We start from the raw sequence: 14,651 nt of genomic DNA, 5'->3' as shown, positions 1-14,651 counted from the left end.
CTTTATGACGGTGATTAAACAGACTTTGGTAGAAAATCACCCTAGCAAAAATTAATGCACAAGAGGAAAGCTTTGTCGAAGACCTCGAAATATACAGATATCAGAACAGGTACAAAGAGCCTGACGTTAAGCTAATAATTTCATGTTCGATAAAGAATCAAACAACTACTTGTCCATGTCTTGGTAGCCTGCACCATAAAAGCGTTGACTGCTGATTAAGAGCCCTCCCTTTGAATTCAATTGCAATTATTTTTTTGCAATTACACCAATAAACCCTTCGAGTAATTGAGCTTTTTTTTTGCAGAAATACAAATTGCAGACAATTTTCTGATCATTTCCACATTAAATGCAGAAACGTGCTGGTAAACACTTCATATCGAATATCAGCGCTGAAAGGCAAATCTGCCAAATTGGTTCTTGTTGTCCTTACTTCAATGCCATTAAAGAATTATTTTTCCTATTTTTACGTAGCACTGTTTGGTAGGCAAAACAAAAGTTTATGTAGCTCGAAAACACGAAAAAAGAATTAGATTTTTTATGGTTCAGGAAACAAAATTCGCCATGTAACATTGATCCCTTTTTTCTGATAATTGATTTGATAGGAATTCATCGTCTTTATTGATTATTCTGCTGCTCTCTACGATCATGTTGATGTTGGACCAAAGACAAAACCTAGTCACACGATGATTAACGACCAATGTAAAAATATTTTGTTTGAGCAATCGGCAATGAGGTGAAAGTAGTGTGCAATTGTCAAATTGGAACAAAAAAAAAACATCTTTAGGTGTGAGCCGTCGGCCAACTAGAAAACATTAGATTGCTGTACGATAAAAATAATTCGTCTACGCCTGTTTGTTCTTGGTTGGACGTTAAAAGAGGCAGATCAGGAAGCCTTCGTTGTTTATTAATGCGTAAAATGCTCCGGGCAATACTCGGTAAGAAATTAGAAAATGGTGTGTGGGTTAGATGCATGAATCACGAGTTATAAATATAAATATTAGCGCGTAAAATACGGCAGACTTCAGAGGGCTGGTCACTTAGTACGAATGTCGGAATGAAGAATTGTGAAAAAAATATTCAGCGAGAAACCGGTGAGTTTGGTGAACTCGTGGAAGGCCACGTATACGTTAACGGTAGACAGTGGAAGAGGACCCATGAACAACTAAATTCCGGGGCAACTACAAAAGTATCACTCAAAAGCGACAGAAACTGAGCTCTACATTGCGCCCGGATCTGACGTGAAGCTAATTCTCAATGACACACATCCTACATAAATTCCTACATATATCAAGATCATGTAGTTAAGTTTTGCGATTAAATTGAAATTCTTGGAAGTTCACTTTTGTGCTTTTAAATTGGGAAAGTATCGAAACAAGTTCAATACAACACGAATTATCTCATCTACAAATATCATCATCGTTCATCTTTTCGAAATACCCAAATTTGCATGTTCCCGTTTCAATTGCCAAATTCCCCATAAGCCTATCTTGATGACACATAAAACTGAGCTTTTGGGCCTCCGGTTCCGATCGCTGCCGCCGCCGCCTATCATCACACACACCCAGAAAGAGCGTCATCCGTTATCAGCACCGAGATCTTCCGGGAATTAGGTTCGACATGTCCACCCACTCATTACCCTCGCGTTGTGTTGTAGGTGTGCTTGCCCTGATACCGCACCTCGACTCGCTCGCAGCATTTGGCCCATGTTAAACTATGCCGGTCCTCGGTTCGGTTCTTCTAACGCGCTCGAGTGTGATTTATGTCACACTCGGCAGAGGACGGTGCGTTGTCGCGTAGCTTATCTAACATTCAACGCGCACCGACGCACAGAGGTTCAGTTTTCTGGAAAGCTGGAAAAACTAATTTCCAATCAAGTTTGTAGTTGGAAAACAAGGTCAAACATTCATCTACAATATCCGACAGTCAGAACACATTCGAACATTTAAGAAGAAAATTGTTTTTCGTCGTGTTTTGACCCTCAATACAGTCAGGTCTCCAAATGGAAGTTACCACCCACTTTACGCCCGGTTTGGGGACAAAAGTATCGAATGAAAAAAGACAAAAAGTTCGAAAGACCTAAAGTTGAAAGGACAAAAGGTCGGAAATCATTTGTTAAAAAAATGTTTTATAAAATCCAAAATATGATGACTATTGCAGCCCCTAAAACATAGCCCACACCATTTGTCAAGTTGTCGAATATTGATGCGTAATTTTTGCAATGATTTTTTTTTACATTTGGACCACTGTACGTCGTCCATTCGGCTGGCGAGGCCGCAAAAGAGAACAAGACTGAAAACCCTTTTGATGTAGACGGCTCTGCGTGCGAACATCATGTCCGACAACACCCGTTGACAACGGTTCGGCGAGGTTTGAAGTTGGATGGGTAGGTACCATATCTTTGGTAGAAAACTAGACTGTTTGCTTTGTACTAGAAGGCGTTCTAAGTGACATCGAACATGGAGAAATGCAATTCTTGGCGAATTGAGTGACAAGTGGGAGACTTTTTGAAGACGCCTGGTGTAACTTGAAAGCGTTTCATACATGGGTGTAGCCACATTGTGGCAAAATGTTGCAGCGAGTTGCATGTAAAAATGATACCTGTGTCAAATTCACCAAATTAATCCATTTGTTTTTTTTTTAAAGGAAAATGGCTCCATTAGGGAGCTTGTGTACAATATTCCATGTAACATTCCATGCAGGTTTGTTTTATTCAGATAAGCTCATGAAACGTATTTTGCGAACATTTCCTATTTAGAACAAAATAATAACAACACATAACAACACGTAATAACAACATAATAACAACACATGTTATAGTCACGCATGAGATTTTGATACAATATCACTCGCTAACACTAACAAAAATGACTCAATCATAAAACACATCGGAAATTTCGTCAAAGCTCATTATTATTGTTTAGGGTTTGGCATATTTCTGGCAGAAAAACGAGCAATTAGTGCTTTACGTGAAAAACAAAATTATGGAGATACAAGCCAATGAGCCAAACGGATGAGACAATTCATGCATGATATTTTGGTTGTTGATTTGTGTGAGCTGCAACTCAAGCGCGAAAAAACTCAAGCATGAGAAATGAAAATTTGGGAATTTCGCAATGCGCTGGGTGTAACTTAGAATTTCTACAGATTGATATTTTCATATAAAATGAACCATCTTAATACCTTTTCTACTCTTTTCACAGTAAGTAAAGTGGAGTTCAAAATGCATGGATTAGTTCATTAGCTTAGAATTATAAAGCTTAGAAAAATTCTGAAGATTCGACGTTTTGCTAGGCAATTTCACTTTGGCCAGTGAGATACCCGAGATCATCCTGAGTTGCTTGTAGTGCACAACCTTTGGAATGAATAAGGATTTCATACGGTTTTTCCAAGAACTTTCAAAGGCAGATTTCATAAACACTTTATCCTACAATAACTGTCGAATTTCATCAGGCTTACATTGAAGAGATGTTTCAAGTATTCTTCTATGAAGTCCGACTAAAATTCCGTCAGGAATTATTCTCGGTACTCTTGAAGTGATTCTAACAAGCATTTTTTTAGTAATCTCTTAGATACTTTGTGCGCTTTATGGTGTTTTACATTAAGATGTTTTCAAAAAAATATTATAAACTACTCCAAGTTCCCAAAAAATCAAGAATTTCTTTAAATAGATTTTTTAAAAGTCATCAAGGAGTTTATCATCAGACTTCTTCAAATATTTTCTGCTAAATTCTTTCAGAAATAATCCTCGGATTTCTTTTTGAGATTGTATCAGGGGGATACTGCCTATGGATTCTCAGGAATCAGTCAGTTTTTACATGACATTATTTCGAAACTCAATTTACCTCCATCACCATTTTGCTCAGGAAATTTCTCTAAACGTTACTCTTGGTAACTTCTTTAGGACTATACATAAGTATTCCATAAATTCTATCAACATTCATTTGGGGAGTTTCGAAAATGGTTAAAGTTTAAGTAAGGTACCTAATGGATGGCTTATCCAAAAATTTCTCCAAAAGCTTCTCTTGAAATATCATAGAAAACTTCTAAGTATCCTTTTGGAATTCTAACAGAAATCCTTCCGGGAATCAACACAAAGAAATTTGATCCATCACGTCGTTTAGCTTGCGTCGTGATTATTGCATGAAATTACAATATGATTGTGATATGAAACATGTATACGCCTTACGTTTTTTAATCCACATTTCTAAAATTATTCGGATGCAATTCTACGAAAAAACAGCGACGCATCTTTTTTGGGAGCATCTCGAATGACGTTAATTTGTGTCGAATTTTAAATAAGTTTCATCGTTTGCATGTCTTTTAACATTAAAATTGAATTTATTGTCCAATACACCTTCAAGGACACGTTTTCGCGTCGTTCCATCCCTTACATCATGAGTCATTTAGTCATAACGAGAATTACATCCACAGAAATTTTCATTATTTTCAAGAGTGTACCATAAATATGACGTAATGTTTGAATTTATGTTTGCTGTACACGTTCTGGGATCATTCCAGAATAAAAACCAAGAACTACTTTAAGAATCTACAGGCTGTCCGCAAATTATCCGTACAAACATTGAAGACATGGCTCTATAAATCAAGCATAATAAATTCAATATTCTTGCATGGTTTTAAGCATTGGCTTATTATATTCTTAAGAAGTAAGTTTGACACATTTCCGATTTCAAATAATTGCACAACCAATCCAAATGTATTGACGTGCCTTAAAGAGAGCTGTTTTCCGAGCTTTATGACGGAAGAGAAATGTCCATGCAACTCACTGAATTGAACCGTACAATTTTCTATTTCCAGTCTAACTTGAAGCCACTAACCTTTAGATTACTTCAAATAATAATAAGACATTTGGATTCATCTCTTTTAGGTTTTAGGGATAACACATCTCCAGTATGACTAGCGGCCCTTAGGAACAACGTCTCCGAAAAATTTAAATTTGCCTATCTCAGTAACAAGCAATTATTTCGAACTCACGCCGAGGACCTGGGATCGAATCCCATCCCCGAGATAGTCACTAAAAATTTCAGTGACGACTTCCTTCGGAAGGGAAGTAAAGCCGTTGGTCCCGAGATGAACTAGCCCAGGGCTAAAAATCTCGTTAATAAAGATAGAAAAAAAAAATTATTTCGAAATTTTTTAAGGTTGTATTTTGTGCAAAAGCCCCAACCCCCCCCCCCCCCCCCCCCCCCCCCCCCCCGCGAAGTGACAGATAACGCAATTTTAACGTACCTACTTGCAACGTAAACAATGAGGCCATCCACCGCTGCCGGCACGATTTTTCACTATGGCAGATCGGAATTTGGTTTCGTTGTTGACGGATGCAAAACAACGAATGGAAAGAAATCAAATAAGGGCGAGTCTGATATTTTCGTTTTCCAATGAAAATAAATTTAATAAAATCACCAATTTCAAGCAACAAATGAACTTCAGAGCACACAAATTCGTTCTGTGTAAAGATTAAATGAGAGGTAACGAAAAATGAGCGAGGAAGATGAAGCACAAAACACAACAGAGTAAAATTCCATCAAAAAAGGGTGCTCTCCCAACTCCCCGAGGACTATTTTCGGGCGGCAGACTCAAGAGTTCTTTTGAAGTGTGAGTTAAGGTGAGCGTCGCAACAAGAGAGAGAGAGAGTACCTGAAAAATCCTCGCGTTTTCTTGCACTCTCACTCGAATCGCTTGAGGATCTGTGTTGAAAATTTTGAGTTCAGTTTTTTCTCCTCAGAAAAACGGCAAAATCGTATCCTCTTTGCCTCGCACAGGAGTTTCTATCAAGCCTCGCCACTGGAGCATGCTTTTACGTTGTCTAGTGCTAAGTTACAGTCTGTGCAGCTAAATGGCTGAAGACGGAGTTCTTGTCTTTTTATTTGAACGGTTTTCAATAAGATCGAATCAAGTCAAGTTTTTTTTCTATGCGGAAAAGTGTTCACCACCAGAGGTCTAAGTTTCAATCAAATAAGCCTATGAACTAATATACGATGACGCCATGCTGCAACTTCCAGCGAGAAGGAAACCTTTTCTGCATACAGAAAAGTGTATAAAAATGTATGAATATAGAAAAATAAACGATTTCGTTGCACATTTATTCACGCATTGTTCATCCGGTGAACATTCGTGTTGGTGCGGATTTCATTTTATGTAGTATTTAGATTTAGATCGGAAAAAAATCAACAAGAAAAGAAGACTGTGGATAAGTCCATTGGATGAACTACCCAGCTGTTCAAAAGCGGTAATGGCCGCCAAAAGTTAGCTTACTTTCTGGTAGGGATCCAACATATTGACGTTTGGCTTGGGTCCGGTCAATTGACTTGTCCACCGGTGTGATAAATTCACTCGGTTTAAGAATTTTGACACTTTAGCGGGTCACGCTTTTCAATGCTCCCCAAGTGTCCAAATTCTTGGACTGAGTAAATTTAGTGCACCGGTGGATAAGTCCATAGAGCTTAGTGACATTTGAAAACACGTAGACTAGCATACGCTCGTTATACACAGTTTGTTTTTGTTTTCCTCAAAGAAATTTGCACACGCTTTCAGACTCATCAAAATGCATATGGAAATATTACCCAATTTGAAAAATTTACACCCGGATTCTGGGTGTTTTTCGAGACAGAGTGCATATTGTTTTCCTGTAAGGTTCACAACTACATCTACACTACGGCACCCATACCATTGGGCGTGATAGCCACTATATCAAGCGACCCATGTGAAACGTCAGATCACTAGATCCCTTTTTTATAAAAGTGGGCTAATTTTTGGTGATATTAGCGCTCGTAAAAAGCTGGATAGTTTATCCAATAAACTTATCTGATTAAAACATAGACATATGGGGGTGACTATGAGAAAAAAAATGTTCATATCCACAAAAATATGTACTGCGAGTCAAAAGCTGGATATTATCTCAGATTGATTTCAGGCTTATAACTACAGTCAATTTCCCATAAATTAATGATCATCGTAAATATTTAAGGGATGATTCAAATTTACGTAACGAAGAAATTTGCCAATTTAAAGCCCCTTCCTCCCTGAAGTAACAGATTTTGTATAGAAAATTTCAATTTATTGTATGGACCGTAACACTACAAAAGACACTTTCCCTCCCCCTGTTGTGTCATGTAATATTTGAACGATCCCTAACAAATTTGTCTTGCTTTGAATTGCCAAGTGGTCAATAAATAATTTCGTAAACAAAGGATCGGTTACTATAAGCAACTTACAACATGCACACTTAAATTATTTCACCGACCTCAGTAAAATTTTTCGCCGAGAACCCAACAGCTGAGAATTCGGTAATTTTTAACGCCGAATCTCGGTACTTATTTTACCGAAATTTCGGCAATCCGAATTTTTTGCCGAGATCTCGGTAAAAGTTTTACCGAGAATCGTCAAATTATTACCGAGATATCAGCTGTTGGGTTCTCGGCGAAACCGTTTAAGTGTGTGCGGACCACATCACACCACTATTCAAAACTCGCTCATAGACCATACAAAATCTTCCCGATGGCCGTACAAATCCTTTCAGAGAATCGCAATTTGGTAATCACTCATCTTTAATTATATTAAAAATGCCAAACAACGATTGTAAAACTTTTTTTATGTCCATCAAGCATAATTCTAGTTTACGCCCTATTTTGAGCACACTCCGTGATTTCATTGAGTTTGACAGTACCACGGACCAAAATTTTTCGGTACACTGACGTTGTACTGCAGCTGTCATGATGCTCCCGGGTTGATTTTGTGTTAACATATAGATATATTATAAAAGGTACATGAACATTGTTTTTTTAGTGTTTTCAATGCGAGATCATCTTTCCAATATTTTGCTGCTTGGATAATTTGCGGACACCCTGTAAGAATGTTTCCCAGATCATTGAACTTAAAAAAATCACAGACATGGGTCTCTGTTACCCTCCTCTCTTATGATTTCATCCAGTGTTGAAATTTGCATTGCCTAGTTGTGAAGGCAAGTATGTCAAACAACCTTTCTTTTTTTTTAATTTTGGCAATGAAAACGTACTGGCAAGACAACGCTGATTAACACGTAAAGGAATAACAATAATAACAAAATCGAGCAAAATTTCCGGATTTTCTATGCTTAATAACTTTTTTCACAAACATCGGATTGCTTTGCTGTCTTCGGCAATGTTGCTTGTAAAAATACCTATCGAGATCTGTGTTCAGAATGTTTATAGAGGAAAATGGGCGATCTCTGTCGATTTTTCTTTGTAAAAGTAAGTTTTCCCATAGTAAATCCCATACAAACTTTGAACGGCTGGCGCTAAAATATAGTTTCTCCGATCGAGCTGAAATTTAGCACAGTTGTTATGGGACCTAAATGCAATCCAAAAAGTGGACTGGAGCGAGAATCTATTTTTTTCATATAACCGTGTCCCAGGCTAATGTGCAGCGGATCATGATTGTTACAGCGAGGGATGAAAGAGAGATACCGTTTTGATTCATATTACGAACACTTAAGGCCTCAGTGGAGAATAACTCTCAAAAAGGCATATAAAATAAATCACTCCGTATGATTCCTCCTCGTTATCGGAACTTCAAGCCTTTTAACTTTCGAATGGTGAGTGAAGATTTCGATTCCGAAACATGAAGAATTTTAGATAAATAGAAACGTGTGGGCTTTACATGATTCTTATTCCGGACGCTTCCTTACTTTTGCCTCATATTTCGGACACTTCGATTCGAATTCCGGACAGGTCAAACAAATCACAAAGAAAAAAGCCAAATCATCAAATGAAATCGTTAAACACCTAGAGAGACGCCTAAGGAAGTTGGGTACTATAAATTTTCATAGATATCTATAGAAAATGCTTGTTAAAACGAGCCTTGAAAATGAGAACTTTTGAACGGCGAAAATTGAAACATTTCGTATGAAATGTTTCCCATACAAAGTAGAGTGTCCGGAATTTGAAGCTGTCCGTAATATGAATCAAAACGGTACGATTATTTTTCTCAGAATTCAACTCCTGCCCTGGAGTGATCATTAGAGAATCTTGCAACCTTTCAGAATCTAGAAAAAGGCTCTACCCCATTTGGCACAATGCCATTTGGCATAGTTGTCATTTGGCATAATGGTCATTATCATAACGGACATTTGGCATAATTTGAAGAATACATTACCACAAATCGTTTTTCTCAACTTTGAAATCGATAAATCCAGTATATGTCATCTTTGACTCTAACCAATAGAATTGAATCTCTACCGAGTTTTGACCGGCGCTTTCCAAGTCACACTTGTAGCTGTGAATTCTTATTCGTATCGCTTCATGGAGGAGTAATATGAGAAGTATAAAATTTAGCACCATATAAAGAACTCGCTTTAATCAATTTTATAATGCTCTCTGAACGTCTGTCTCCACTTATTTGTGATAATGTTGTAGCTCGATTTTTGAGCATGGCTTCGGTGCTACCTTGATATTTTTTGTTTCGCGCTATTTTTATAGAAGCTTTCAATTTGAGAAATTCCGGGATAGATCAAATAAAATAAATAATTACTGGTAATAACATTAAGAGAAATTTTTAGAATGCATGACAGATTTTTGACAGATTTCTCACAAGATCTATTGCAGACTAACTGATTTTGAAGCCTGATTGTTTGGTGAGTTTAAAAAATTCGCCAACACATCTCCCATTACTCCTGTCCCCTATGACTACGGCCATGGTTAGACATACATACATATTAGCAGAAACTGCATTGATTCGTATTTTTGAGACTATTTTGGACCGAAATGCACCGAAGATATTTCTCGGAACCGTTGCATCCGTGGGCGGTGTGTTGGCAAATCCGGTTACTGAATGTGAGTCTTTGTCGGCTTGTTGTACAAGCGTGAAAATCGATTACATTTTATTAATTATCAGGTCAAACAGCGTCTGATAAGCGGCCAACACTGATTGCGGCACTTGTCTTCGTCGTTGTCGGTCGATTCCGTGTAAAAGGCGGATGTCTCTCTGAAGCGATTGTCGTTGCTGTAGTGGGCACTTGGAAGAAGCGCCCAATCGCAACAACAACCGAACAAGTAATTGAGTTAGAAAAAGATCAAACTTACCCGACATCGAGCCCAGCTCGCTCGAGTGGTTGTTATTGCTTAAACTAGTGTTGTTGTTGTTATTACTGGTGCTATTCTGGTTGGTATTACTGCTAATGTTGTTGTTTGGTTCTACACTCTGTATCAGACTGTTTTGGTTGGATTTTTCTAGGTGGTCGTGATCCTCTTTGCAATACAGCGCTCCTCCGTCCCGTAACGCGAATTCGTCACCTACGAGTTGCATGAAAACACAGTTTCTTTATAAGCGAAAGTTGACTAAACGTTGCCTTATCAGGAATGCATTGCAGAAAAATTACTCAAAAATATGAAAACTGGTAATTTATCATCTTTTGTTTTATATGGAGATTATGAAAAGTATTTATTCAAGGGAACTTAACAATCATATCAGAATTATAAGAAAACAGGTATAGTAATGAGAAATGCAAGCAAAACAATATAAATAATTGTTGTAATGTAGGTTAAACTTTATCGAGGTCTATTACAATCATGATATAATATCAAGAATTTTAGTTATATTGTTTGTAATTTGAACAACTAAAACATTTTCGACGTAATATTTCTGATTGTATAATTTTGTTATTGTTTTCTGATTGGATGATGAAACTTACCCGGTATTAGCTGCCTCGCGCAGGCGGAACATCGAAAGCATTCTATGTGGTAGATTTTCGTTTTGGCCCGCATCACAAAGTCGTTTTTACTAAAGGAGCTTCCGCATTTATCACATTTGGTACCAAATAACCTGTAACGGAATGAATGATTGTGATGATTTTACCATGACTTTGGAGCTACCTTAAATAATCTTACCTAACATAATCTCGCTTACAGTACGTTTTGCCGTCCCTCACGAAGCAGGTACAGCTTTCGTCTAGGAACTGGCGGCACTCTTGGCACTTGAGGCAAGCCGCGTGCCACTCGAGATCGGGCGCCACCCGCAGGATGTACTGGTCGTGGATTTGACCCCCGCAGCCGACGCACAGCGAGAGGCGTTCCTTTTCTGTGGAGGAGAATAAGAGGAAAATAGGTTCATATTAACATACTGTATAAGTAAAACATAACATTTATATATGATAAATAAATTCTCTCAATCGAGTTATGTTTGTTGCTAGGCTTGTTCTGTCCAAATAAACATAAACCAAATTTTTTATCAACAACTGCTAAATCATAATCATTTTTGAGCTATAAAAATCACTTTAATTTGACAACCAACAGCGGTGATGCGACATCGCACTCTATCATAATAATCACTGCAGAATGAGTGATCACGTGGTAATTATCCAAACTTTTAATGTTTTTCAGTGACCAACATACAGTTTTAATCCATTGGCAGCTCTATCAAAAATACCGTACTGATAAATTGAAATTTTATTTTCCTAATTTAAAGCTAAACTTAAACCATCAGTGATGTCAATAGTCTATCGCCATTAAAGCACTAGTGATGGAGTAGACAGCATGATGTTGATGTGATATAGAATAATCCGATTTGTATCACAGTCGGCCTGTACAAATCAGCAAATTTTAGGCATTGACAGTGACGGCGAGCAACTATACCTTAATACATTACCCTCCAAACGTAGTACTAATTTACAAACTAGACGCGTACGGACTAACTATATTAACTGTTGGATCAGTTATTAACTGCGGTGTACTCAAATTTGGCCTTTTCTATGATCTTGATGTATAGAATAATTGTTCTGAACAATTTCTAAAAGTAATTTTGATTCAATTACCTATTATTGAAAGTTTTTTTGTAGATAATGATGAGTTCTGGCGGTAAGAGTACTGAGTGACAGAGTGCAAAACAATAGCATGAAATTAAGTTGCGGTTACACTATAGTCTGACTATTCTAATCTGGATTCATTTTAACTAATTGAACCTGTGTAAACAGCTTTTAAAATCTCGTGCGAACTTTTGTCCTACTGCGAATCTTTTCCGCAAAGCTTAGGTTATAACAAAAACGTCTCCTACTAAAAGTACTTAAATTTTCAAGTCATATCAAATGCACCCTATAATCAATCACAATATAAAACATAAAAATTATCTAGAGTTTCTTTGATTTTTTTAAACTTTTTTTATATGAAAAAACCCTATTTGAAAACTTTTTCAATATTAAAACAGAACGGCTCAATACGCAACTTCATTTATAACTTACCTGTGCTTCTATGAAATAGGCCAGGAAAAGTTTACCAGTATTTTAATGACAAGTTCATCTACTTCTTTTGGCCTTTATCTATGTTTATATCTATGAACAACTGACCTAATGAGGTGTCAAGCCTAAACCGTGTTGCCAGAGTTTCAGTTTTGTGAGCCAAAACTAAATCCCTCTGCGAACTTTTGTCACACATTTGGAGAGTTGATTGTGTAAAGTAAAATAGTTGTTAATTCATTTAATCGTTCCAATTTTATTTTTTAAATATTTGATATTTAATAATTCTGGCAACACAAGATCTCTTTTTATTGACATTTCTAGACCAACATGTGGAAAAGGTGGAATGATCTTTGCAACTGAAGTTTCCCTTTTCCACCAAACATGTTTTTAGGTTAGTTTCTAAAAACTGTAACTGGTAGACGGGAGTCAACTCGTTTTTGTTGAATGTTGTATTGTATACTTTCGAAAAATGTTCGAGATGCACCACGGGAAAAACTGCGGTTTGAGAAGATTGTTTTCTCATAATTGCATGTTGGTATTGATTTGTTACATGCACGAGTGTTAAACAAATAGCGGAGATTGGGGCAAGTGTGCCGTATGAACAAATAGGCCACCTAAACTTTTTACAAAAATGAGTGAATGTTGTTTCACTTTGAGGTACAACATGTTCCTTCATAAGTCTGCGTACATTGTATAAAATCTTATAAAATTTGCATATTTTTTCACGTATTTTTATCGATTTTTTTGAAAACAACTAAATATCAGTGAATTTTACTTATGGTGACTGTTTTTAAATAGCTTAGTATGAGGTAAATTATGTACAGATTTAAAAAATTTATGGTAGGGAGACATACGGCTTCGGCACCATTCGACTATTATCGGCAACCAAATTTCAAACGCCAAATAAATAGTATTTTTCTATCAATACACATCAGTGGAAACATTCAGATGATTCTTTGTTCTACCCGCTTCCCGCTGGCGAGATTTCCGAGACAAAACAAACGATATTGCCGGAGATGTCATCAATTCAAATGAGCACGCCTCAAAATGCGACTGATTTGGAGCTGCCGAAGAGATTCACCAGCAGTTGTTATGGGAAAGTTGCCGAAGAGATTGAGGCTGCCGACAATAGTCACACTGACAAGGGATGCTCGCAGCGTTGTAAAAACGATTCCAAAAGCATTTTGACAAGTCTTTCGGTGTGAATCGATAGAGGATTGAGCGACGCATAAATGTAAACAGACAAACACGGAATTTGTCTGCTGATGTCTGAGAAAATTACAAAAGAAGCACGGCATCGGCTTAAGCTGCCGAGAATACGTAAGTTCCCCTATATCGTGCAAAAGTTCAAATGTGTCAGTTGTTGTAGCATTTTAACAAACAATATTTTGTTTTGCATACTGAATTCTGTTTGGTTAAAATCTGTACATTTTAAAGTAAAACTCGTGAAAATGCCAACGTCAGTAACAAAACTATAATATTAAACCAGTAAGTAAGTAAGAAGAATAAGTAAGAAGTAGCGATAGTGGTTAGGAATAGTAGTTTCTGACCTTAATTGTAAAACGTGTTTTTTTTTCTCCAAATATTTTATATTAGGGTAAAAGCACTATATCTCGACCCATGAAACCATCATAGGAGTGAAAAACTTCTAAAAACCCTGCAAAAAATCATTAACTTATATTCAAATTTGGCTATCGATTGAAAAACCCTAATATTTATTCATGTATAGCTTCTATCAGGTGATATTTCATTGTGTTTTTGTGATTTTTAGGGATAAATGACTTTATCTTTTTGTGCTATTTTTCGACCCATTGTTTTATTTTTCGACCCATGCATGTGCTAATTTTCGACCTGTACTAAATTGAAACAATATAATCGATATATTGTTTGAGGAAACACTATTTTACGAAATTTTTATCAAATCTGTGCTTATCTGAAGGGAGTGAATTTACTTTTCCTCTTTTTGAGAGCACTTGTAAAGGCGATGTGGGAAGTTTTAAACATTAATATATGTGCAAAAATTATCACTTTATTATTGAATATTCTTCGATTATTTTTCCTCTTTTTCAAATAATTATAAATAAATCGAATGTTTTGGTTTGTGGTACTGAGTGATTAAGTTTTGCACTACGATATCATGATTTATGCACAACCTGTATGACAACGGAAAACCAACATTCATGGACACTAATCGATTATTCTACCACTAAAACGATTTTACGTGGAACAAACTACATGACATTCTATTGTTGCGATAGGATATAGTACAGCAATGGAATATTTGCATTTAATCATGTAACACCATTTTGTTTAAAACATTTATTTCATTTTATTATTTAGTAGTTCATACAAAAAAAACTGAAATTCTTTTTTTAGTGCTTGACTTAGACTGGTTTTTTAGGCTTCGACATTGATTTTATGAGCCGTT

The 14,651-nt window shown here is 36.6% G+C and overlaps 1 protein-coding gene and 1 long non-coding RNA gene across 2 annotated transcripts in view; one reads left to right on the top strand and one right to left on the bottom strand.

The window, feature by feature from the left end:
- LOC5570925 (insulin gene enhancer protein isl-1) overlaps positions 1 to 14,651 on the bottom strand; it is a 192,439-nt gene that overhangs the window by 43,536 nt on the left and 134,252 nt on the right. The window contains exons 2-4 of the mRNA XM_001653355.2: positions 10,881 to 11,070; positions 10,685 to 10,815; positions 10,077 to 10,286 (exon numbers count right to left, since the gene is read on the bottom strand). Coding sequence (XP_001653405.2) covers positions 10,077 to 10,286; positions 10,685 to 10,815; positions 10,881 to 11,070 — 531 coding nt within the window. The remainder of the gene's footprint in view (positions 1 to 10,076; positions 10,287 to 10,684; positions 10,816 to 10,880; positions 11,071 to 14,651) is intronic.
- LOC110676556 lies at positions 10,028 to 10,986 on the top strand. Its single transcript, XR_002500506.1, has 3 exons — positions 10,028 to 10,155; positions 10,228 to 10,390; positions 10,902 to 10,986. It is a non-coding gene; the product is annotated as an uncharacterized LOC110676556 (long non-coding RNA).

The sequence above is a fragment of the Aedes aegypti genome, chromosome 2 (genome assembly GCF_002204515.2).
Source record: "Aedes aegypti strain LVP_AGWG chromosome 2, AaegL5.0 Primary Assembly, whole genome shotgun sequence".
Lineage (NCBI taxonomy): Eukaryota > Metazoa > Arthropoda > Insecta > Diptera > Culicidae > Aedes > Aedes aegypti.
This window is presented reverse-complemented; position numbering and strand designations above follow the sequence as displayed.